Source organism: Corythoichthys intestinalis, chromosome 17 (assembly GCF_030265065.1).
Source record: "Corythoichthys intestinalis isolate RoL2023-P3 chromosome 17, ASM3026506v1, whole genome shotgun sequence".
Lineage (NCBI taxonomy): Eukaryota > Metazoa > Chordata > Actinopteri > Syngnathiformes > Syngnathidae > Corythoichthys > Corythoichthys intestinalis.
In genome coordinates, this window is record NC_080411.1 from 23,980,826 (window position 1) to 24,008,376 (window position 27,551).

General features: G+C 38.9%; 1 protein-coding gene across 2 annotated transcripts in view; it reads right to left on the bottom strand.

Moving 5' to 3' along the window:
- plppr1 (phospholipid phosphatase related 1) overlaps positions 1 to 27,551 on the bottom strand; it is a 98,452-nt gene that overhangs the window by 61,388 nt on the left and 9,513 nt on the right. For both annotated transcript variants that reach the window (XM_057818390.1, XM_057818391.1), the window contains exon 2: positions 8,195 to 8,299. In XM_057818390.1, the coding sequence (XP_057674373.1) occupies positions 8,195 to 8,254 (60 nt within the window). In that variant the 5' untranslated portion in view covers positions 8,255 to 8,299. The remainder of the gene's footprint in view (positions 1 to 8,194; positions 8,300 to 27,551) is intronic.

Consider the following 27,551-nt stretch of genomic DNA (forward strand, 5'->3'; position numbering starts at 1 on the left):
CATATTTGTCAGTCCATTCCTCATTGAAACAGCTATTTTTGTTGTCCACTTCTCTTCTCGTGGTCAACTTTGAGCATGCCATTCTGTAAGATTCGGTCTTCTACTGGGATTGCAAAGTACTGGGTGCGACTCATGTTTCACACTGCTGCGGTCCGTCCACTCTGGCTAGTAGCATGCAGGCTCTCTCAGCCAATCAGCGCATATATGCATGCTCTCTCAGCCAATCAGCGCATCGTTATCATATAGATGATAAACGAAGTGGGAACATGGACGATATTTGACTAAAAATGAAACAATTCAGCGATAGAATTTTTTTTTTTTTTTTTTTGTGTTAAAGTTAAAATTTTTGGCTACTCTACCCACCTCTGGTCTTAAGGCCGAGTTATACTTCTGTGTCAGACCTGCACCGTCAAGGAAGACCCGAGTTACGACCCTGCGCCGTAGCCTGACGCGCTCCTCTCAAATTTTCTAACCTTCACGTCGCATTGACGCGTATGACGTGGCAGAAACGGACTGTGATTGGTCCACTCAGACTGTTGTTTCCGGTTCAGCGCGAGATCACCGCCATTGTAGAATAGAATCAAACATTATTTTCTACACGCAAAAATGGACCAAGCCGACGCGAGTATCATCGAAGAGCAAGTCTCATCAAGACATTATTGTGATTGCCAAATGGCAAGGTTGGTGATTGATAAAAAAAAAAAAAAAAAAAAAAAACGGAAGAACCACCGAGACGTGTGTGTTCATAATCGAGTGGCCACATGAAGCGGTGACCCAGTCGGCCAAAAACTGCCAACTTTTTAGGGTTAGGGTTCTTCATTTATTGTGTACATATGTTTGCTGTGAGTCTGTGACTTATTTACGTGTCACACTTCAAGTATATGAAGAATAAAGCAAATATTTGGTGTCAAAAGAGTTGTTTTGATCTTTAATGTTCAATAACAGACAGTTCACATACGATACATCATCGCTGATTGAGAGTGCCTCGGTGCTTTTTATGATAACGTTAAAATCAAGGCTCCCAACGCAGTTTGGGACGTTCCATAGACGCCAGAAATCTGCTATGGCTTCCCACTGGCTGGTTGTAGGACACGGCAAGCAAATCGGGCTGGAAGGCTTTGCAGACCTTGAACGCAGTGCTCGACGCCAGTTTGAAGCTAGCCGCCATAGCTAGCTCCCTTCACCTGAGTCTAAAACTCTCTGTGGGGCATCAAAAGTCGGCCAGACCACCTTGAAACCGTCTTCTGTGTCGCCTGCCCCTCAACATTTGTATGTTCATTATTTATTCAATGTTGATGAGCAGAATATTTACTTTCAAGAGTTCCATCTTGCATTGTTTATTTTTTCTCCCTTAAACTAGACTAGCAGAAGTCAACAAGCATGCCCCAAAACCGTACAAACATAACGCCACACCCCTCTAGTGGCTTAGCAATGAATTACAGAGCAACGCGTTCCCTCACCGCAGAACTATCGAATGTCGAATGACGCTGTAGTCGCTGCGCCGTCACCGCAACGCGGGAGTATAACTCAGGCTTTAGTCTTTTGGACGAAAATACTTACTAGTCTTAGTCATATTTTAGTCATTTCAAAATGTGTTCGTCTTCGTCGGGTTTCTAGTAGTCGACGAAATCTCTTACAAATTTCGTCTAGTTTTAGTCGACGGTCACTCAAAATGTTTTCATTTGTAAAATTCAAAGGTTTTAGTACAAAAATAAATAAATATTTCCAACAATTTTGAATGAACATAGACAGACAAGCCCATATTTTAGCATCTACAAGGACAACGCCAACTTGGTGATGATAATACACACTCAGCACACATAATTTTCAATTAAACCCACCTGAAAGCCACAAACTGTATGTAAAAAAAAAATGTCCGAGCGTTTAACACTGGGAAGTCTTGGATTTTATTTTTATTTACCTATTTATTTTTTGCTACTCTTAGAGTCTAGCCAGAAGTTGCAAGCAATCAGTATTTCCCAGTAATTGCTCATATACAAAACAAAACAGCTGAAGTGGTGGATTAGCTAAATACCATTTCACCAACTGTCTCTCCTCTAGTTTTACCGACCAGAAAAGCAAGGTGGCTCTGCTTTAGACTGGCCAGTGTTTTAAGAGGACGCTCACCATTCTGAAGCTAATGTGAATGCTACGCTAACGCTAGGGTTTAAATTTAACGTCTCATGATCACTCAGCACAGACCTTTAAAGGTTAAAGCAGCATTGCATGTTCTCTCTGGCCAAGATATGAAAACAAATCTTACTGCGTTTCAAAACAAGCAAGTTGAAGTGCAGCCTAGATTTAGACACATCCTAAACTCTGGTGCACATCTCACATTAAGCCTGAGTTATACTTCCGCGTCAGACCTACGCCGTCAAGGAAGAATCGAGTTACGACCCTACGCCGTAGCCTGACGCGCACCTCTCGATTTTTGTAACCTTCGCGTCGCGTAGACGCGTGTGACGTAGCGAAAACGGACTGTGATTGGTCCGCTCAGACTGTTGTTTCCGGTTTACCGCGAAAACACCGCCATTGTACAATAGAATCAAACATTGTTTTCTACACGCAAAAATGGACCAAGCTGACGGGAGTATCATCGAAGAGCAAGTCTCGTCAAGAAATTATTATTGTGATTGCCAAATGGCAAGGTCGGCGATCGAAAAAATAAATAAATGGAAGAACCATCGAGACGTGGGTGGTCGGAATCGAGTGGCCACACGAAGCGGTGACCCAGTCGGCCAAAAACTGCCAACTTTTTATCACTTTATGTCGTATTTTTGGTTGGTGCACTTCATCATTTACTGTGTACATATGTTTCAAGTATATGAAGAATAAAGCACAGATTTGGTGTCAAAAGAGTTGTTTTGATCTTTAATTTTCAATAACAGACAGTTCACACACACAATACATCATCACTGATTGAGAGTGCCTCGGTGCTTTTTATGATAACCTTAAAATCAAGCCTCCCAACGCAGTTTGGGAAGTTCCCTAGACGCCAGAAATCTGCTATGGCTTCCCACTGGCTGGTTGTAGGACACGGCAAACAAATCAGGCTGGAGGGCTTTGCAGACCTTGAACGCAGTGCTCGACGCCAGTTTGAAGCTAGCCGCCACAGCTAGCTCTCTCCAGCCGAGTCTAAAACTCTCTGTGCGGCATCAAAAGTCGGCCAGACCGCCTCGAAACCGTCTTCTGCGTCGCCTGCCCGTCAACATTTGTATGTTCCATATTTATTCAGTGTTGATGAGCAGAATATTTACTTTCAAGAGTTCCATCTTGCATTGTTTATTTTTCTCCGACTAGCGGAAGTAAACAAGCATGCCCCAAAACCGTACAAACATAACGCCACGTCCCTCTAGTGGCTTGGCGGTGAATTACAGAGCAACGCGTTACCTCACCGCAGAACTATCGAATGTCGAATGACGCCGTAGTCGCTACGCCGTCACCGCAACGCGGGAGTATAACTCAGGCTTTAGTGACACGACCCAAACCCTGCTACAATGCAAGCTGACGTACTCAACGTACAATATGAAAATCTCATGCAATGTTAACATATGACAGAAACTATGTTACACGTCCCGTTGTCGTCTCATTATGTTTTAGTCTCCCAAGCCACATTTTTGGCTTGTCATTGTCATGAAAATAGTGCTCGTAGACGAAATATTTTTGTTATCGTCATTGTTGACAAAAAAAACAACGCTGAGGTATTTAAATGATAGCATGTCACAGATATGTTAAGATACCCTGCAACTGTTTTAATTAGTGAAAATGTCATCAAAGATTTGTGAGTTAAAGCGTCACATTAGCCGTGTTTTACAAGCACTGCACTAGTTGCGTTTTCTAAAGCATCTGTTTGATGTGAATGTTTGTATTTATTTGAGTGTCAACACTGAGCAATTTGGTACTTTTGGCAGGCTTTCCCACCTCCAGTACATTATGTTAATCAGAGTATGTTGTCATCACATCAATTAACAGTCACATTTTAACCCCCTCTTGGAGTCAAATATCCTAATTAAAGTAATTGTGTCAACTTCATTAGCTATGTCTAAATGAACACTGCACTCAAGCCAAGACACATGAAAGCTGCAGAATGAGCAAAAGTTTGTAGAATGATTTCAAGCTGTGAATCAAATCAGTCTACATTTTATAGAGGCAACAGTGCTTATAATGTGTCTGTGTTCACTTTTAGTAGCAACACAAGCTGCAGTGCAATGTCACACATGGTTTGACTCAATCTGTCCAAGTTGTCACAGTGTGCAATAAGTTTTAAACAACAGCAGGACTGAAGTCACAGTGTATCTCTATCTTATCTATACTTATATTTAAATGGAACTTTGTCTGGGTGTGTGTTCGTTCCCTGGACTCCGAAATGGCTGGGCGGATTTTGACAAAAGTTTAGACAGTTGTACTTTGTTTCTGTGAGTGTTCTTAGATGGGTTTAATCTCTGTAGGCCTCCATTTAGTGCGTAAAATGAATTCCAAACCACAAAAATTAGGATAGAAAATCCCTGAAAGTGGAGGCGTCAGCGCCATCTTTTGGGCAAAACACGCGTCTCTTGTGATTGACAGTTAGCATTCAAATTTACGGTTTCATGTATAAATTTAAATGTGCTGTGATGATACGTTGTGGCTTTGACATATACTGTAGCGACTGTAATTTATTATGCGTTACGCCCACAACGGTTCATGGGTAGTTCTGCAATCATGACAGAGAGTGGTGGCTGCTGTTGTTATGTTCTGGTGTTTTCTGTTAAATAAAGGTGCTGTCTGTTGGGGTCGTCCGGTGTATGGGGCACAAGAGCAGCAAGTGTGAAACATAAAAACTGTCTCTCTCATCCGTGTCCAAGTCGCACATCACAATACCGTTCACAGTGATGGAAAAGCGATTGTGCTTTAACGCTATTTATGGTGTCATTTTACGGTTATCACATTACAGCTGCATTTCTAAGGAAAGTATGTTTTATCTGCCATTCAGTTGGATTCACGTAACATAAACCCAAGCAACGATGGACTGTACTGCTAGTACAGAATAATACCCAGAACCGCTCACTGTTTAGCACTAGATCTGCAGAATACTCAAATCCAGTACAGGTGAGCTTAGTTAACATGTCTTGTTTAAAGACAATGCTTTCCCGATTTATCTTTTTGAAATAGAGATTTTTGAAATTAATTAGACAAAATATCTACCTAAATGTGTGCATATACATTTCTAGCATATATTTTTCTAAAATCACAAACCTTTTTACTTTTACTCGCATTTTAAAATCTATGTTTACATTTTAATACATTTTTACATTTGGTGATTCGTTTTAAACCTACTCATTTAGATCCCCAGAAGGTCAACATATAGATCAGTTACACTATTATTGTGTGTTGACAACTTCAATTATTCTAGATATGCGTAGATTGTAATTTGTTTTGTACAGCTAAAATCGACTACGGTCAAATTGACAACAAATAATAAATATGTTCTATGTTCATTGTACGTACATTACTTTAAAGTGCCTATGACAGCAAAAAACATGTTTATTTCATATTTCACGTGGTATTTTATGCTCCTGTATGAAATGGACCGCCTGGATGTGTGTGGAGGTGATGGATATGTTTTTTCAATTTTTTTGAATGCAGCGCCATGAAAATGAGTGACTTCCTGGATTGATGAAGAATGCGAAACTGACGTCAGCGGTCTAATCATCTTCAGTATACAGCCAATACTACAGTTTGCAGAACGACTGCAGATTCAGCTGATTTTGCGGATTATTTTGTTTATTTTTCGTATCATGCCAGCCTAATGTGCTGCAGGCTTTTGTTGCTGCACCAGGGAGAGGCGTGTGAGCCTTTTTGGGTTTCAAAAAGTTCCCATTCCCCGCGGATAATGGCCAAAACAAGTCCGACAACTGTGGGACCATTGTACCGACACGGAAGTTAGTAAGCTATATGTTTTATACCATGTCATATACTGGGATCATGGCACACGTTTTAATAAGGAGGTGGCTTGGATTTAGTGGTTGACAATGCTCCATGTCCACCGAGAAGGCTACTCGACCGACGACCGGCAGCTTGTCACACACCATGCCGAGAATGCGCTTTCCTCGGCTTGGCCACGAGCAGCCCCCCGCTCCAACGTCGGCCGGTTTGGCTGTCCAATCCAGCCCACTCGGTCCTATTTGCGTGCCCGCCGAGAATGCGCTTTCCTCGGCTTGGCAACAAGCAGCCATCCGCTCTGACGTCGACCAGTTTGTCCACCGAGAATGGGCTATTTTCAGCGTTCATTCCCGGGGACGAGCACTGCCAGCCCGCCGTCTTCGAAGCCGGGGCAGCGAAATGAAAAAATCCAGGCTAACACCGGTGGCAGAAAATACTGTTGGGGAGAGGAAGAAGTCGGACGTTTTGACCATTATGCAGTAATTTTGCCCTGTCGTACTGAATAAATGCATTTTGAATATTTCATTTTCAATTTAGCACAAGAATGTTATTCGTCAATTGGGGCAAAATACTTAGATAGAAAGTATATCCTGTAAAAATATTGGAGTAGAGAGATTGAAACAATCATGACATTTTGCTGCTCTCTCTTATCTTTGGTGGACGGCCACTCCTTGGGAGAGAAGCAACAGTGCCAAACTCTCCCTATTTGTAGACAACTTCTCTGACTATCGATTAAAGAACATTCAGACTTTTAGAGATGGTGTTGTATCCTTTCCCAGCTTTACGCAAATCAACAATCCTTGATCGCAGGTTTTCAGACAGCTCTTTTGACCAAGCCATGATGCACATCAGACAATGTGTCTCATCAAGACAATTCTTACCAGGTGTATGATATATATTGGGCAGGGCAGCTTTAAACCACTCATCAGTGATTGGGCACACACCAGAATTAAATTGTTCAGTAAAAATTCTTTACAATTCCTCTATAAGTCTCCTTAGGCAGTGGTTCACTTACTTATTTTTTCCCCCTTCTGTCATTGTTTGTATGCTATCCTCTTTAAAATATGAAAACCTATAAATGTTTGGGTGGTTTTAGTTCAAGTGGAGACTGTTTTTACATCTGTGTGATTTTGACAACGATCAGATCACATTTGATGGTGATTTTATGCAGAAATGTGAGAAATTCCAAAAGGTTTCATACCACTGCATATAGTCGAATAGTCTTAAAATATGATTCTAATTCACATAATAATACTATTCGTTTTTTTTTTTTTTTTTTTTTTTTTTTTTATGCTGTCACAGGCACATTAAGGTAGAATAAACAAAGATATTACAATTCCCATTTGTTTACTAGCGGCACCCAAAATGTTAATGGGTCAATGTGATTCCCTGCAAAAGAAAAGAAATAGCAAATAAAAGAATAAATAAATAACCAAAACATTATGATAATAGCATCCAAAATAATGTAAAATTATGCAAAAATATTTGAATTACTTGCTGCAGGCTACCAAATAAACAGAATAAACTAAATACATAAGTACTGTACATGTAAACAGAAAAAAAACGACAAAATTAGAGAGAAAAAAACAGCAACCCTAAATAATTCTTTCAAAAAACTCTTTTTTTTTTTTTTTAACTAGTAAAACAGTTGCACAGGAGTATGTACATTTTGCACATCACTGTCTTAAACCCTCGGGTTGCTGTTTGGGGGGGTGAAAATAGCAGAAGTATCATGTGATTCTTACATAACAAGTGCAAAGGCATGATGCTGGTCTGAATGCAAGGTGGATCTCTGCAAATAGGAAGGGAGATTAAAATACACAAATGCCTCATGTCGCATGTCAAGAGGAAAGACTGTCAGAAAGTGAGAGGTCAGTCCAGGAGAATGCATGAGGTTAAGCGGTGAGAGCACAGTCATGCCATACCAAATTATGGAAGATTTCTGTCAGGGAAACGTGAATGTTGCTATCTTTTGGTGATGGGGACAGGAAAAAGAAACTGAGTTGTGTGGACGTCTAGAGGCATCACTCAGATTTAAGACCCCTTGCTAACAAGGTAATTAAATATGAAGGCTGGCACACGCATTCTGCTTTCCACCCATCCAGATACTTCATGCTTCACTTAGCCGTTTAAAATTTACCAGACAAGGTCATTTTGCTAATGGTTAAATATCTCCCTCATGCCTTTCATCCAATCCGAGATTAGAACTCATTCACATTCAGTGTATATTTGAATGCTCTGAGCAAACATCACACTTCTTACAACTTCTCACCTCTACAAAGATGAAACACGGGATGATGGAGTAGCTGCGCAGGATGTGGTTGGACGCCATCTTGTCTCCTGTCAGGAGACCTCTCAGGATTTACGACACCTCACTCTGTAAAAGACATCAAATGTCAACACTATCCTTAAAAAAGGTGCTGATAGTTTCATCTTGTTATAAGTACTGTAGTTAATTGGTTGTAGTAGTAAAGAACATTCTTAGGTTTTAGTTGTATTTTTGAAGATTTGAAAGTATTCTGGGAGTAGCTGATAACATGTCTTAAATTTCTGATCTTATCCTTATCTGTGTGATCAGCAAGTATGGCTGATCCATGGACTCTTTGATGGTGATGGAAACGGAACGACAGCCAATTAGAAATGGCCGAATTTCACACTGTTGTACTCACAAATAGAGATATAATTGGTTGAGTTGAGTAACGGCTACTGTATGTAGCGATATGAAGAACTTGCAGTTGGATTGAAGTTACAAAAACAGCAATTGGATAACCTAAGTTATATATTTGTTTCTTTGTGTGTTTTCTCTTATGATGCCCTCTATCCCTCAGGTGAGTCTTAGTACACCAGCAGACAGCAGAAAAGGAGGAGGCATGAATGTCTATGGAGTCTCAAATACACAGTACCACACTTTATAAGAGTTACAACACAAATGTGTGTACTCTCATTTAAAAAATAAAAATAAAAAAAAAATCTATGTGTGTAACTGGCTTTAGATGCACCTTCTTTTGAATGTAATGTGAAGCAAAGTCATAGCATGGCTGACCTTGAGACGTCAATATAGGCCTATCCAAACATCTGTGCGTTCACATTTCAGATGTTTCTCCTTCGCCTCAGTGGCACAAAAGAACAAGCAGAGCAGCTCAAATGTCCTTTCAACTAAACTCATTTCCTTCTGGGATTTCAGAGATCTGCCCAGCCAGCTGGAAGATGCATGTCGCCTTTAACCATTCCTTAGTTGACCCAAGGGTCAGCCACTTGTGTCACCTCTCACCAGACTGAGTACCCCTCATTCACGTAATCTAAAATACATATAAAATCATTCAGAAGGTTTTGGAGTAGAGCTGAATGTTACTGGAAAAAACTGACATTGGGATTTTTGCGATATATTGCGATGTATATTGCAATATTAAAACTAGAAGAATTTTCACCAGACTTGAATAGCTCTGTTTAGGAAGACTTTGGTTGACTCACGATGTCCACACTGTATTCATTAGAGATGTCCCGATCCGATCATATGATCAGAAATCGGGACATTTTTCAGAGGATTGGAATTGGGTGAAAAGGGTCGTTTTTTTGTTTTTGTTTTTTTATTTAAAAAAATATAGTTATTTTTCTGCTTCATGCTTGTACAGCTTCTTACCTCCCTCCTGAAAAGCAATGCGACCAAACTGTTTTTCTTGGTCACCAGTGCAGCTGGCGTTTGGTACTTAAAGTTAACTATGATTGACAGGTTTGTAGCTTTGATCTGGCCTCAAGACGCCTCGGTAGCTCGGGACTCGGAAGATTCTCAAAATCAGGTGGCTTGTACTCGGACTCGGGTGCAAAAATACGCAATTGGGACATCCTTAGTATTCATATAATACCATTTAATCCAACCCAAGGGGGTCTGTTTGTGAATGATGAAGATTGGTGTATATAAAGGGGAAACATGATATATTGTGCAGGGGGGTTTGGAGCAGAGGTTGCGCTAGACTTTTTCGTTGTCTGTCATTTTGACTGACAGGGTCATAAAAATCCGGTAATAATCTATTTTTACCCGTCACTTAAATTTTTAAAATGACTATATCTTGATGCAGTCACTATAAGTATATACACAATAATACAATATAATATAAAGTACAGTAACTAACATTAGTGCAGTCATGGATTACAGTAAGCAGGCCAGTACTGTGTTTCCATATGTATTTTTATTATATTATGTATATACAGGATATATATATATATATATATATATATATTTTTTTTTAATTTATTATTATTATTAAATAAAAATGCACGTTGATACGACGCACATAAAGGCAACTTCCAATTTTTTAAAAAATCGTTAGAAAGTTGTATGGACTTACAATCCGCTAGCTTGTTGTTTCCTGTTGTCTTCCGAAATACACCTGGGTGACGGCGTGTCAAGTGTTCCTTCATAGCTGACGTGCTACCGTGGTATGCGAGCTCAGCTTAGCAAAAAGAGTACACACAGTGGTGGCACCCTCCATATTTTCCTTGAAATAATTTCAGGCTCTGGCTAGTCTGGTCCGCTTTTTTGGCTTTCTGCCGCTTTCACCGTGTTACCAATTCTGCCCTTCTTGGTAATTGGCGGCGTTTTCAACTGCTTGCCGCAGTGAGGAGTGAACCGGCGATTCACTTGATTCGTTGTCATCCTTCACTGCATCAGTCCCTCTTTTTTCACCTCTTTTATCAACACCATCGTTGTTTTGGGGCTTTTTGAAGAAACTTCGGACACTCAGTTGCCTTGACATTTTTCCGAGTAAGGCCAACGACGTCATACATCAAGAGAGACAATAGCTAATTAATATGCTCACTCGCCACCCTGTGGTCTGGGGTGTTAATTGCAACCTGTCAAAATGACAGATGGACTTCAGTTTTTTCCGTCACTGTTGTAAAAAACCGGTCAACGACGGAAAATATTCGGTTAACGCGACCCCTGGTTTGGAGCTAAATGTTTGACTTCATATGTGCAACAAACAGGCATGGTAATGACTCCAAAAAGCCTATAGCAACGTCCCTTAGCTTTTCACAGCATGGCTCAAGAAGTGGCCATTTTACAATGAATAGTAGTTAGAGCCTTGCAGCTCACAAATAACCAAAGTACACACTTGACCACACTTCTTCATTTCATCACTATACAGCTTTGTGGAAGGAAATTATTTTCTGAATTATTATTTTTTTTAAATGAAAAAGAAGCAAGTGTTTTTGTCACGAACCTACATGTGTGAGAACAAAATATATATAACCATTGCAGAAATAAAACTACGTGCAGACACAAAAGCATGTAGAGCTTCTAAGCAATCGTTGTTGTTTTTTGTTTTTTTAATACAGAAAATCAAGCTTTCTCCATTATCTGCAAACAAAACAGAAATTACCGTTCTGGCATAAGTGGCAATATGTAGAGAAAATTTAAAAACAAAAACAACAACGAGAGTGCACTATGTACTAAAAAGTGTCATCCCAGCATTGTTTCATTTAAATCCTGCAGCCAAAGGAATTATGTAATCACTCTTGGATGCCTGACATTTTTTTTTCCTTCATATGAGCTTCTTTATAGACCAAGAGTTTTGTTGTTAACCTACTTAGAAAGGCAAGCAGGAGTGCAGATTTCGTAATTTTGCTTTTGCATACATAATGTTTTACTTTTCTTGGAGGCTTGATGATACGCTTAAGCTGAAGATATATCATCAACATTAAGATAATTACTGATATTAATAACGAGCCAAGATTGTACAAGCTCCCTCCTTGCACCATTGAACACTATTTAGTCACAGTTCTACAAACAATAGAACACGCAACTGCAACTCCCCTACCAAATGGAGTCATTAGACACAGGCAAGACAGTGATGATAATGAGGCTTAATCAGTCCCTAAGTACTTGTCCCATCTCATTGCAATACTAAATCCAGGAACATCAACCTGACACTTGATGGCGGCAACCTGACCGTCACTCTCACATCCATCCTAATGCCTCATTTGGCGAGACAAAGCTTCAAGGACACAAACATCTGCTGATGTGAGCTTACCACTACAAAACATCTGGCCATGTCACACCTACACTCACACCAATTTAAGTAGCTTGGCAAATTTGGAACATCACATTGTTATCACTGTAAACAAGGTGTCAATTCAGTTTGAATGTGACAGTAGTGTGTGTTTCCTGATTAAGAGTGCTTCAGCTGTAACCAAGAGATCATTTACTCCCAGTTCACTAAAACAGCAAGCATTCGCCTCAAATGACATGTAAATTGAATAGCACTCGGCAAATTCTTGGAAAATGTTGCTGCTAGACATTCATTGGCTCCGTCTCAGCGCACTTCAGCAGTGTAATCAGCCTCTAGTGGCTCACTGTCTGTTCGAATTATGGCAGGTAGCAAGTTGAGTAGGAGTGCCTCTTGTGTTTTGGGAAAAGTCTGCTGCATTGAATGCCTCAATGTCCCCCCATCTATTCATTGGGAATTTATTATTAAAACATTCATTCAAATATTCATGTCTTCTGTCAAATTCAACGTACAACTCGGAAAATAGGCACCAATCCTGACCAATTTTGATTCGATGTACCTGGTTTGCGAATAGACACGTGCCGATTACCGGTTTCAAGGTATACCATGGTATGAAAATGTCCCTGTTTCAAAACCAAAAAAACTTTCCGTCATACTGTCCCTAATGTATTAGCTAATTTTTATGTCCCAAAAATACAGGTTCAACCCTCAGCCACCGGTTGTTGCTCAGTGAGTGAGTCAGCTGTGCTACACGATGGCTGGAGGAGGTGAAACTCTTGAACTTTTTTCCCCCGTCGAAGAAAACGAAATCGCTGGTATGGGAATACATCGGCTACAGAAAAGTTACGGACGGCCGTGGCTTAGTGGCAATGGCGCCACCAGGGGGTGGCCAGGGGTGGCCACGGCCCCACCTATAAATTTGTTGGCCACCCCACTGGCCACCCCGCTTGCCAGTATATCATTAGATTGTTGTAGCATCAGTTATGCATTTCATCCCAAATGCACACCCAGGCAAGCCGCTGCTCCTCACCTTCACAGTAGTCCCCCCGCCCCCGCTGCTGTTGCGCGCTCCGACAGCAACGGTTTAGTGCGCGCGACAAGGTAGCACAATTCGATGGGAAGCTTATTTAGGTGAACGCCACAAAAGTAAAGAGAGAAGACGCAGAAGACTACAAGTAAGTATATAAGTCAGAATACCTTTGTAAAAGAAGAAGGGGGAGTATGCGCCATCATAACATGTGCTTTTTAAGAGCTAAATTGTGCTATTACACACCTGTTAGAGCACCTTTTTGACGTGGTTTCAACTTGTGTCACTCAGTTAGGTAGCTAACGCTAGCTGCTGCTGGTCAATATTCAGACAATGAAGAGAAAGTCGACAGACATTGCTTCTTATTTTAAGAAGAAAATTAGCGCACGAGGAGAGAAAGAAACGACAGGGGAGCGACAGAGCCTTAGTGAGGAGGAGAAATTGTGCAAAATAGCACTTGTGTTACCTGTGAGCACTGCATCCTGTGAGCGCAGTTTTTCTAAGCTCAAGTTAATCAAAACTGCCTTGGGAAGTACCATGACTGATGAGCGTTTAAGCAATTTGGGGGTGCTATTAAGTGTTGTATCACGAAGGGCTAGGGCCATAAATCTTGATGACTTTTTGGATGCTTTCGCCAAAAAACAGCAACAGGCGAATAAAACTGTTCTGAAGCATACTCATAGCCTGGTCATCAAAATCAGAGAATATTGATCCTTTTTGCAAGCTCTTTTTGGCTATTTTTTGTTCAGTATATTTGTTCAGACAATTCAGTAATAATTTTTGCATTACAATAAACAATGATATGAGTGTATGTTGCACATATGGTATAGCCTGGTAATCTGTTGATTCCTGTTGGGAAGTACTTTTTATGTTTTGTTCGTTCAGTAATAATTATTTTTGTGTTACATTAAGTGACGATATGAGTGTATGTTGCACATACGGTATAGCCTGGTAATCTGTTGATCCCTGTTGGGAAGTACTTTTTATGTTTTGTTCATTCAGGAGTAATTATTTTTGTGTCACATTAACATTGTGTTTGGAAATATCCAGTTAAGATATGATTGCCTCTGTACTTGCTTCTATTTGTATCTGCGAGCACCTGCTTTTCCCCAGTAATTATTTCGTTTTGTTAAATGTACACCTTATGCCTAATATATACATAACACAATAAAACAGAATTGTTGTGGAACTCAAAATGTTGACTGGACAGTTATGGACTATGCACATTAAATCATTAGTAACATCAAATATTACATAATACACAAAAGTATACCAGTAGCCGTGTCCTTAAGTCTTTCTGATAGTTTCCCTCTGACCTATTTACTGCAATAATATATTAAAAACCTGAAATTATGGCTTTTAGTTTTGGTGTGCCACCCCATGATTTTAAGTGGCCCCATCTGGTAACCCCTATGAAATATTTCTGGAGGCGCCACTGCTTAGTGGAGGAGGGCCAGCCGACATGTAAAACATGTTTGCGGAGGGTGGCTGCCGAGGAGGCAATACGTCCAGTATGATTTCGCATTTATACAAAATTAACGGATAGTAAACACTATCATGAATGTTTCCTACCAACTACCAGAGTTAACTTCAGTGTGTTTAGTGTGTCTCACGGTGGCAAAACGTGTTTTTTTTCTCTCTGGCAACTGTCTGTGTGAGAAAGTGTGTGTGTATAACGTAAACATGATACGAGTCATACACACATGCGTTGTATGGAAAATAATTCGATTATTTCCTTTATATGGTAATAATGTTGAGCTGTGGCTGTGAGTTTAGGCTTACCCAAAGGACTGCATTTATTTTAATTTTTATTTAGAATATTTAAGTTATTTTTTGTTTGGGTTTTTTAATTTATTTTAAGATTCTACTTAAGATCCAATTTGCCAATATGTTTTGAAAAATAAAAATTCTATCATTGGAAACAATTTTTTTTTTTTCATCCCAGATATCTCAAAGTAACACATTTTAGAGCTGTAAATGGTATACCGTGAAACCGTGATATTTTTGCTTAAGATAATCATACCTTCAGAATCTCATACCAGCACGTGTTTAGTTCGAATGTTGATTTTCTATGCAATTAAGTTCAAAGTTCAGTTCATAAACTTTAAAATGAACTAATTCAGTTTGTAGTTCATAATTGAATATTTTGACTTCATTTTAGGTTCATTATGAAAGAAATATGCCTATTTTCTAAATAACTTTTTCAAGTATATCACTCTTTATGTGCTGCATACACAAAAGTTCAGATAGAAAATAATGTTGGTATTCCAGAGTCATCTTGTGCATGCATGCAGCTTACGGGGTGTTGCATGGTTGGAGGCGAGTGGCATGATTATCTGTGTGTGAGATGCTGGGTGGGAGCTGTAGTATACAGCAGCTGCATGAATAAGCTGTCCATAGCCACCAGGCAGTTTGGTACGGGTCCTGTCGGATAGTATAGCAAAAGGGAGTGTTTCCACGGCCAAGTTCTGGATTGGAACGCGTGACCATTTTCCATCACTCATTTGTTGAGGTTTAATGCAAGCCAACTTGAGACCACGTAGGGGAGATAAACACTCCTACTCATTGTCTCAAGTTGATTAGCCAAAACAAAATCGTCATTTTTTGTGCGAGCCAACCACAATAAAGTTTTTTTTTTGTTTTGTTTTTCCCTCCAGCCTGTTGCACAGAGCACATTGGCGTCCTTTACAATGCAAAAATTAGAAGCACCTAAAAATGCTAGTTGAATATTGGCGTAAATGAAATTTGTTTGAATTATGTGTTAAAGCCACTTTGTCCTTTCTGTGACTTTTATTGCTAATGATAGCAAGCTAGGGAGCAAGAGGCCTATGGTCACTCAGCTGTTTTATGTGTTGTTGTTTTGGATTATACAGTATTACAATTGTAAATTGAATTGCAATGTGTGGAAACATGCTATTAACACAAACTACAGCAGGACAGAGAAGTGAAAACCTGACCGACACCAGCTGCATCGCCACAGCAAAAGTTCGCCTCCTGATAGCTTTTGGCGCAGATGTTACTGGGCTAGGTTCATACCGCAGGTCTTAATGCACAATTCCGATTTTTTTGCCATATATGTTTTTGGCGTGCCCGTTCAAACTGCCTTTGTCCATTGAGCCTGTTCAAATGTCATGCATGCGCAAGAATTCGCAGTCCAAGATGTTCAGACCGCAGCCACTGAAAAAATGTGGCCCAGATCGGATTTTAACCACATACGAAAGTGACTTGGATTGGATTTGAAATGGTCCACTTTTAAACAACTTTTCCCGTTCAGACCGTCAAGTTAATGCCTCACTCAAGTCAGAAAAACACGGAAAATCGGATAATCGGATTCTTGCTTTATGAAACTAGCCTTGTGTACTTTTTTTTTAAAAATAAATTATTTTTAATTAAATTTGTGGCTTTTTTTTTTCAAAAACAGAAAAGAGCGTGAATACTGTGATTCTTTCTTACATTACAGGCAAAAAGGTAAAGTATTAACTAGAGATGTGACTGAAAATTCAGCGCCGAAAATAGCTAAAACTGCATTTTCGGTTAAACGACCAAAAGTTTACCACCGCACAGTGTGAAGAACCGTAGTCCTTTTGTGATGACGCATTCATAACACTGCGAGAAGCAACACTAGTGGATCACAGCCAACGTGCCCACAGTTTGGAAGTAATTTGAGGTATCAAAGAAGTATATATAATTTATCGAATGAAGGAAAATAACTTTGGTTCAACGGTACTACACGCTCGTTCTGAAGTTGCTTTTCATTAACTCATTTGCTCCGAAAAACGTATAAATATGTTCTATTTTTAATTGTTTCAGTATCCCAAAGACGTATTTATACGTCTTTTACCTTTTTTTTATTTATTTATTTATTTATTTATTTATTTATTTATTTATTTATTTATTTTTCAAAAAAGACATCTGTGGATCGTGATTCAATTTAGCTCCAAAGCACAAAGCTGAAAATCCATTTTAAAGCAATAAAACTGGCCACTGGAGGGCAGTAGCGCATTTGGTAAGACCCGCAACCCAATTCAACGGCAACAAACGGCCAAGCCGCATGGCCAGGCGCCGGCGGAAGACGACCGAATGGATGCCAGGCAGCGGACGACCGAGCAGAACAACCGGTAGGACGCCCGGGAGGCCAGGTGCTGGATGACCGAGCAGAACGACCGGGACCACAAGTGCAGCGGACGATGTCTTTGAGTCCATGCTGCTCGCGAGCAGAGCCCGTAGAGACTCAAAAAAATTCATCTTTATGAGACAGACGGCGATGAGGGAAAAGTTTGACCAGCTGTCGCGGCCAGAACAGCGTCATCTTTCAGTTAGTTATGTGTAAATAAATTGTTACTTTGCTATCAAAAGCTCTATTTGTCTTGTTGTTTATCTTATTTTGTAAAAAGAAAACATTATTCGGATGTATGGGATGTAACTAAAGCAAAAAATAGCTGTGTATTGGTCAAAGTTATGTTTGAAATTTATGCTTTCCCAAAAAGCTCAATTTCTCCGTTTTTTCATCAGAAATTGGAAAATTGCTCAAACTAAGCTATTTTCTAATGCTGATTTCTAAAGAATGGAAAAAGATATGAACTGTTTTTTTTCTGCTGAAAGAAGAGTCTAATCTTTCTTTTGGTGGGTTCCATGTTTATATAGCAATAGAACAGAATTTTCTGTGGGCCTTGCAAAATCAGTCAAAATCCAGTAAAACGGCCGGGAGCGAAGAGCCTTGCTCCAGTGAAAATGGCTGGGAGTGACTGAGTTAATATCCAACGTCACATCGGGTGCAGTGCATTTGACCTGGTGTGTAAGTAGTTGGGAGTTTAATCAAATGAGCAGTATACAATTAAAGTAGTATTTAAATGCATACCTGTGCATTTGCTGTGGTTTAGTACAATAATTTTATGTCAGGACCACTCGCCTGTCTCTCGATCAATTTCAATTGCTGCACAAGAAAACAGCTAATCTTACTTTAAGGAGTATTAGGGATTGTAAAAGCCTTGTAAATGGCTTTGCTCGATTCGGTGAGAACGGAATAGTTTTTTGTTGTTTTTCTAAACTACAGTTCCACACAAACGTACATTGAGATCTCTCTTTTAGAATAGCAAAGGAGGCGTGAAACCAATTTTTCGAGTTTCCCAAACTTCCAAGAAAGCACATTTATCAAGGTTTCATCGGCCGTAACGTCACCCGAACAGAATTCTACGACGGCGACGGCCCCTTTGCTATAGACGTGTTTGCCACAAAATGCTCACTGCTCACACAATCGGAAAATAATGAAATAAGAAATATATTTTTTTAATCAAATAAAAAATGATTTGTATTCATATGTATTATTCGGCCTATCGGTTTTTGGCCAATAATTTTGCTTTTAATTATTGCTATTAACTAGTGCTATGAACTGTGTTTGTTTGTGAATAACAGGATAATCAGAGTAAAACTAATATTTAAGATTTTAGATTATATTGACTCAGTATTTAGCTTTGCGCAACTTTCCGTCTTTGTTCTCCCAACAAGTCATTCTCATTGTCACAGTCATCATGCCAACTTTTTGCTTCTTGCAATCTTCTCTAATACCCAACTTGACTAGTCGTGGAAATCCACATTTTAGGGTATAGTATGGAAATGTTTTTCTATTTGACCCGTACCGTTCCGCACGGTGAAACAATATTTTACCATTCTCTTGACATTCAACGAATATAAAGTACATCAGTGACTTCCCCACATTACAAGACATTACAATAATAGAGAACTGTAACATTTTTTAAATTCTTGTTTACAAATTAGTGGGAAACACCTCTTCCAATTGAAAATGATAAAATGGTGTGGATAGTAAGAAAAAACAAGTAAATAAAAAAGAAATTGAAATTGTTCAACACTGGAGGCTGCGTGTCAAAATACTTAAGTATGGAAGGGAGGTGAGCTAATCAAGAGTGAATTAACATTAAACCCTTGACAAGATCACAACAAGGCATAGTCACATTTAACCATAGTGAGTAATAAGTATTGACATATTAACCTAACCTTCAAGTAACCTTTAGAAAATCATGAAGATTAAAACAAGGAGCCATTTTTCTTCAAATTGCCAGGTCTGAAAGGTGATCAGACAGTCATCCCGAAGGCGAGCTCATCAAACCAGAAGCCTAGAGGCCCTGTCACGTTTCATCAGCTTCGTCCTCTCCGCTCGGCCAAGCTGCACCGACTTTGTCAAAATGTCGCTGCCTCCCCATCAGGGTGGGCAAGAACTGACTATAAAATATTGAGGGAGGAAATATCGGACTGAACATCTCATTGTCTCAGCTGACATCTTGTCCCAATGAAGATTAACTGCCACAATGACTGTCTAGAGCTGGCTGTTATTTCTATGTAAGGTGTATCCACCGCTTTTGAAGTGACCAATTACTCTTTTCTTTCAGTATTTATAACTTTACAAGTGGATTATTAATACATAAGAGGCAAGAGTTGGTCTAAATATCCTAAGGGTCAACATTAGTATTTCGCACTTTATTGCTCAAGCAGCTTATTTGAGATGTTGCGGATCATCAAGACCTACTTATTATAGGACCAATGGGATATACAGTAGTTACTACAGGTGTTAAAAAAATCAATTCTGAGACATATCGCAATATTACACCACGCAATTCTCGTATTGATTTAAAATCTGTCTGTATCGATCCTTACAAGTTGGTTTTTGGTGGATATAAACAATTCAGTGGCTGCACTTCTACTCCCGTCCACTATTTGGCAGCGCACAGCAGCATTGCCTTGCAGTCTGCTTAAGTAGCAACAACATTAGACTAATCCAAGTATAGATTAGACCACTAGTGGTTGGCCGCCATTACTGGGGTGTTTGCACACCTATAGCAGCCCTGGCTCAGCAGTCACTGTAAACAGTAACATTAGCTGCTGTTGGCTGTGTGCTGCAGGAGGCACACCTCAGCAATGGCGGACGGGGTACTTCCAATCATTTTGCTCGGATTAGTCATCTGAAATTTGGGCTCATTTCGGCTTTTACTGCAAAAACAGAGGCATGTCGCATTTAGAATCCTGCATTTAAGCAGGTTTGAGCCAAAGGAGATTTGCACTAAAAAATAGAAAACGTTATAATGAAAGCCATATGTTGTTCATACATAAAACAAAACAAAAAAAATACTTGAGTGCTGCATGAGGTTTCAGCAATATATTGATATAAATGTATTTTTATGTCCATTTTGATTTGGGTTTTTTTTCTAAAGTGATGTACAAATATCACAATAATGGTCTTCAATTAGCTGTTAACACGTATAAATGAGTATGTACACTCCATTCACAACCCAAGGCAGTGCTTCATTTTCAAGCTGTCAAATTACACTTTGTCAATTACTTAGGAGGCTATACATTAAATGTGAAATAATTATTTAAAAGATAAATGTCCCTAAGCCCGTTTCCATTCCTCATTTGCATTTCACACACTAGTGCAGACAAAACTATCCCATGATTGCCTCTTTTGCCAATGGAGCATCTTTGCTGCTATAAATAGTATGTTTGATTCCTCCCCTTTGCTTTTCTTTGAGGCTGATTCATGTTTGAGGCTTTTGCTTTTTCTCACGCCATGAGGCAAAAAAAAAAAAAAAAAAAGTTTGCTCACTAGCCTTCTTAACAAATTTTTGCAATTTCTCTATACGTGGAGGATTTTTGATACAGAGGTACCTTGAACTTTAATCATTCAGGGGACTGAAAAACATTATCATTAGGGCAGCAGCTATTGATTGTTTTAGTAGTCCATTAATCTATAACTAGTTAGTTTGAATAATTGAGTAATTGGATTAGGAACATTTAGAATCACAATAAAAAAAAAAACAAGGCTTTCTAAGATTGCACACAAAAGAGCATTAAATGTGAATACAAAATAAAATTTCCGAGTGTTTCTTCAAACTATGCAGAATTGCACTTCCATGTTAAAATAATTGAATATCTAAGTACAAAAAAAGAACAATTGGCTAACTTGCATTGCAAAAGTCCGCTAGCTTAAATGCTATCTAATGCTAACTTTTTTTTTTTTTTTTTTACAATGCTATTAACAAATCGTTCAAACACATAAACCCCCATAAAACGGCTTAATATACCTATAGCTAAATTACGAAAGCATGAAAAAATATTAGCTCAAACAATGACTTAGCTTATGTTGGTCTTAACAGGGAGCAGCTGGATTCAGTCATGTTAAATGAGTTATGTCGTATTCACTGTTGCCACTAGAGGGCTTTGTAGCCACCCAAATCAATAACAATGAATGCAAACACTTGCAAAACAAACCATTACAACTTCACTCTGATTAAACGAATACTTGAAGCAGCAAAATTTGATTCAAAGCTTTTTTTTAATCTAATTACTCGAGTTAATCGATCCATCGTTGCAGTACTAATTATCTTACAAAACATCATAAGAGCTTCCAGCACATTTCATTAGTTGTTGTTAAGCCCCGTGAAGAAGATAGTACTTTTTCTCATAGGCACCGTCTGTTTGCATTACTCTAATACACTTAATTTAATCAATCAATCAGGGAATAGTATTGTTTCTCGTATTTACTGTTTGACTGTTTGTATTACTCTAACACATTCAATATAAAATAAATAGCACTTATACCATAGTTGTAGGAAAACAAGCAGAATATAGGGCATAAGAGATAAACACTGCCTTTTTATCACGGAAGCCCAGCGCGTGCGTCATACAACTAACCGAGCAAGATTCACGCCAACCCACGTCTGCACCACCAAGTCTCACAATCCAGTCTACAGTCCACAACAAATGGCGGGATGGTCTGTCCCAACAGAAGGAACACAGGAGAACACCCGATATCCAACTGATAACACGACTGACAAGACTCCAGGAGCCCCTTTGACGCTGAGGTGGCAAAATCCACGACCCCTGTTGCCAGGACAACAGTAACTCCTGACTCCTCCTGTCCAATCCACAAACAGAAAATAATCCCAAACACATCCTTCTTCCTGCCCACGGCCCGCCCCGCGAGAGCTTTCAAAACACTGAATGTTTAACTAAGCACTGTCATTCTTCTCGGGAACCTTTTGTTGACATATGATAGTGTGACTAGAGATGCCCCGATCCGATATTTGGATCAGATCGGACGCCTATATGGGCAAAAAAATGCGCATCAGTATCGGATCGGCCGGCACGGAAAAATTCTGATCCAGACTTCCGATCCAGTTTTTTGAAAGTCCTGTCCGGGTTTTCCAGCACACCGATTTTCATAATCCATTCCAGTTTTTGCTTCGGTTTCCCTGAAATCCGGTCCGCATTTTATGGCACACCTTCAACACACTACATTACCGTCTCCCAATTTACCGAGAGACTTTATCGGTAAAATGTCAGCTGTGTGGGATCATTTCATCTTAAAGGACGACAAAGACGAAGAGGCAGAGTGCAACATATGCCACAATAAAGTCAAGCGTGGTGGTAAAGCTGTAAGAAGTTTTAATACAACCAACCTAATCAAGCATTTAGCGAAATACCACCACAAACAATATGAGGAGTATGTTAAGAAAACCGAAGACAAAAAGAAAGGTCCTACGCAACTAACACTGGCAGAAACTTTTGCTATGCGTGACAAACTAGCACTCCACAGTCCCAAAGCCCAGGGAATAACAAGAGTCATTGCCGAAGAATTCATTCTGGATGACGAGCCATTATCTCTCGTGAGTAAAGACGCACCATCCAACACTTAGAACCACAGTACAACATGCCCAGCCGTCATTACATCCTTGGAAGATTCAAGAACGATTCACAAACATCCAAATTCCGATTATTGAAATATGTCAAGTAATGCGGAACTAATACACAGCGTGGTCTTCGGGACGCAATGAGAAACGGACCGCATTGCGTCCCGAGAGTAAACCTCATGCTTGTCATAGACCCGGGTAATGCCAATGCTCGACTCATGGCTTTAGCTCAACTCATGCCGCTGGATAAAAAACACAAGAAAACCTGACTGCTGCTGACAGCCGCTACAAACTACGTCAACATCATTTTACTGCAGATAATAGATATCATATGTATACAGAACTAGATGCAAGATGACAGACTCGACGGCGTTAGCAACATTGAAGTATGGAAAACTACATGCGTTAGTAAACAGCCGCCATCTTAAAGCAGGAGACTTCCCTAGTAGGCTGTTGTGAACCTTCCAAGCGAACCTAATTAACTTTTTATCTAAAATACTCCTAAATCGGCAAAATCTTGACTTGAATCTATCTTCAAAACAGTATTAAAACTTTCATGTCAAAAGTAGACAGAAGGGAAATTATGGAATAACGGGAGCAATTTTAACAACTTTAACAGTTGATTCGCAAAATTAAATGAATTGAATGTAGTTTAAAGCTGCTGATACAGAATGGGGACTTGAGTATTTTATTTACTGTTTTAAAATGTTTAAAATTTTCCACTGAGGTTGTTTGTGTGTTTTGCTTTTTTAAGACAGTTTACAATATTATTTGCACGTTTTACTGACTGACTATGCCATTTCTGTTTGTTATTTATAATGTTTTGTGTTTGTCACTGAATAAACAGGTCAGTTTCTTGTTACCAACCGTTGTGTGTTATTCAAACTCACCTAATTCAGCTGGCTAGTTGTTATCAAGAGTACTAAAACCCTTTTCAACATGAGTCTGATAACTAAGTAAGGAGGCTAAATAACTTTAAACTTTAACACATACTTAGATAGGCCGGTATCGGTATAGGCCAGTATCGGTACCGGATCAGAAGTGCAAAACAATGTCGGTATTGGATCGGAAGTGCTAAAACCTGGATCGGGACATCCCTAAGTGTGACCTTGCCTGCGCGCCTGAGTGTTTCCATTTCGCTTTGCCGTTTTGATCTCTGTCGACCTAAATAAATTGTCAACTTGTTTTCACTGAACCTTCTTTAGCCCTTGCAAAATTGAGTCAGTACAAGCGGTTAAGACTAGGGTGAACGCGCGGAGTTTGCCCTTCTGGCTGGATTGCCGGGATCCTGCCGGCACGGCCCGTTGGAACTGCGCCATCGCGGGTCCAGCAGTTCGGCTGGCGCGATTCCAGCGGTCTGGATAGAAGGTCAGACTCCTTCAGCCGTTACTTATTTTAAGGGCCGTCAAAGTTATTGCTTTAACGGGCGTTAATTTCTTTTTTTAATTACTCACGTTAAAATATTTGACACATTGAACGCACGTGCCCCGCTCAAACTGATTATTTCCACTTGTTACTTGTGTTTTTTGGTGTTTTGCCGCCCTCTGCTGGCGCTTGGGTGCGACTGATTTCATGGGTTTCAGCACCATAATTATTATTGACATCAACAATGGCGAGCTACTGGTTTATTTTTTGATCGAAAAGTTTGCAAACTTTATTAAAATGAACACATTAAGAGGGGTTTTGAAATTTCTATAACTTGTACTAGCATTTATCTTTTAAGAACTACAAGTCTTTCTATCCATGGATCGCTTTAACAGAATGTTAATAATGTTAATGCCATCTTGTTGATTTATTGTTATAATAAACAAATACAGTACTTATGTACAGTATGTTGAATGTATATATCCGTCTTGTGTCTTATCTTTCCATTCCAACAATAATTTAATATAAATAATAATAATAATAATTTAATTTAAATATGGCATATTTTATAGATGGTTTGAATTGCGATTAATTACGATTATTTAATTTTTAAGCTGTGATTAACTCGATTAAAAATTTTCGTTTGACAGCCAATACTTACTTTATTTATTTATTGGGATCACACAATTTTTGGTTCCTCCCATATGCTAAAACATGCCTGTTTGAAGACTCTGAACGTAACATAACTGAACATAAGTGGAAATGTGATTGCTAATGGCTGTTTGTCTGAATGTGCCCTGTGATTATTTGCTGCATTGTTGTCAGTATATTACAGCATTTGCAATTTACCCATTAATTTACCCATTACTTTCTGCAGTAATTAAAAAATGCAATGAAAAAAACATGACTTATGTTTTAACCACAATGGCATAGGCACCTTCATTCATTCCACCACAAGTGTTTTAATATGAATGTGGAAGGCAAAACTGTAAAGTGCTTTGAACTCCTTTTAAGCAGACATGAATACAGCACATGAAAAATACATTAAAACACCGAGTCCAACAGGGGCAGTAAAGTGGTTGTGAATAACATTGCCCACAATCTCAGGAAGAAATGTAGCAAAAATAGAGCTATGATTTATGAGACAACCTAAAGTGTATGAGATGAAAGTGACAGGCATAATCATTTAAGAAAATTCAGAAACCACATATGGCTGTTACATTGGATGGAACTCATAATTTCAGATTTTGTGGCATTTGCAGTCTCATACATCAGAAGTAGGTTGTCCTGCATCCCCCAAAATATCACTAGTTAACAGCTGCAGGTAGGTTTGCATAATGTATGAATAAAAAATGATAATGGGGGAAAATGTGTTTTCTCTAGCATTCAAAGTCCAGCTATTTATGTCTTTCTTCACTGCAGGCAGATTATTCACAATATGCCCTGGAACTCCTATGAGGAAGATCAATCAAACACTCAGCTAGCTGCCAACACTTCGCCCACAGAACCACAGCCACACTTACATTCCCTGGAGAGACGAAGACTTATAGAGTTATATCTTCTCCAATAGCTAGACTTTATTAATCCCTTGAAGGTCACCAAAGAGAGATAATTTAGAGAAATTATGAATGATTATTAAGTAAACAACTTTCGCGGTCTGTCTCATTCCTTCACAAGTAGTTCAGTTGGTATTTACTGAAGTAAAAGTAAAGTAAATCAGGGTCATTTTGGTTTACAAACAGGAGAAAAAGGTATAAATTAAAAAATGTATATGATATAATTTATATTAATATTCTTTCTCTTTTGCTCTTTTCCTGCGCATCACTCTGCGTAACACAGGTTTCTCCCCACACAGTGTCACACAGTCATCCACATGTTACAACACTTGAATTGGACAAATGATTGGCCAGAGGTGGGAAGAGTAGCCAAAAATTTTACTTAAGTAAGGGTAGGGTTACTTCAAAATAATATTACTCAAGAAAAATAAAAATAGTCATCCCAAAAATGTACTCAAGTAAAAGTAAAAAGGATTTGGTGAAAAGAATACTCAAGTAATGAGTAACATGTGAGTAACTGCTTACATTTCTGTTTGATTTTTTTTTTTTTAAACAATGGTATTTTTTTCTCAGCACAAAGTAATCTTTATGTTGCTATAATGATACTATACAATAATCCATTACATAACCACATTAAGCCACATAAATACAAAAAAAACCCAAAAAAGATTTAATTCCGGCAAGAGAAAAAAATGACAGAAATGAAGCATTACTGGCCCAAAGAGCATACAGTGTAAGTGCCCGCTAGTGGAGAACATAGTTCTTAGTCTGAATAGAAGGGTAGCAGCGTCAACGTGATGTGCAACCTTCATTGCTACTATTATGAAATTAAAAGGATCATATCTCCGGTTTTGGTCAATTGGTGCCAAATATAAACTGGGAGAGACGTTAAAATACATGCTTTCGAGTGATGTTGAGGGTAGCGCTCTATGTCGAATATTTCATTTTTTACGGTGCCATGTGACGCCATGTGATTGAACAGACTGGCATGCTCATAAAATGGCAAGCATTCAGTTTTACTGATTTGGGTGGATACACTGCCCTCTTTTCTGCCTCATTTCACATGGTTGAATCCAGCTGCTCCATGTTAAGACCAACATATGCTAAGTTTTTGTTTGAGGTAATGTTTTTCTTATTGCATTTGTAATTTAGTTTATAGGTATAGCCGTTTTTAGTGGGAATATGTGTCTGAACCATTTGTTCAGAGCATTGTGAAAAAAAAAGTTAGCGTTTTAATAGCATTTAAGCTAGCGGACTTTTGCTATGTAAGCCAATTGTTCTTTTGTTGTACATAGATAATTATTTATCTATCTTTTATACCGTTTGAGGCTCAGCTCGGGTATTTTAATTTTTCATATTCCTTGTCCGATTACTTGATTATTCAAACTAACTAGTTCATCGATTAATCGACTCCTAAAATAATCGATAGCTGCAGCCCTACTTGCGTCTGATTGGTATAATGGAGTCATGTGATTTTTGTTGCGTCGTCTCATTGGTGAAATTGTTGCGCTACTCTTGATATCGCTGGCAAAAAAAATCTAATATGTAGAATTTTTTTAAAAAAATGTAACGACTCTTGTGTAGCTCAAAGTACCAGAGTAAGAGTAGCGTTTTTTCTTCATAATTCTGCTCAAGTAAAAGTAAAAAGTATGGCTTAGTAAAACTACTCTTAGGAGTACATTTTTCCCAAAAAGTTACTCAAGTAAATGTAACGGAGTACATGTAACGCGTTACTACCCACCTCTGTGATTGGCAATATAATTAATTGATATATAAAATAGTAACATGGCCATGCTTCAAAGCAAAGGGGCTCAAATTTTGCTAAATGTTAAAAAAGTCAACAATAAAATTAACCACTACCAGTACCCAATCATTGAAATGGCAACAGTATGCTGTGAACACCAATAAAAGGAAAAGCATGATAAGGTATTTCCCAATATGGTGATTTCCTGTTATGGCTATATTAAACAAATGA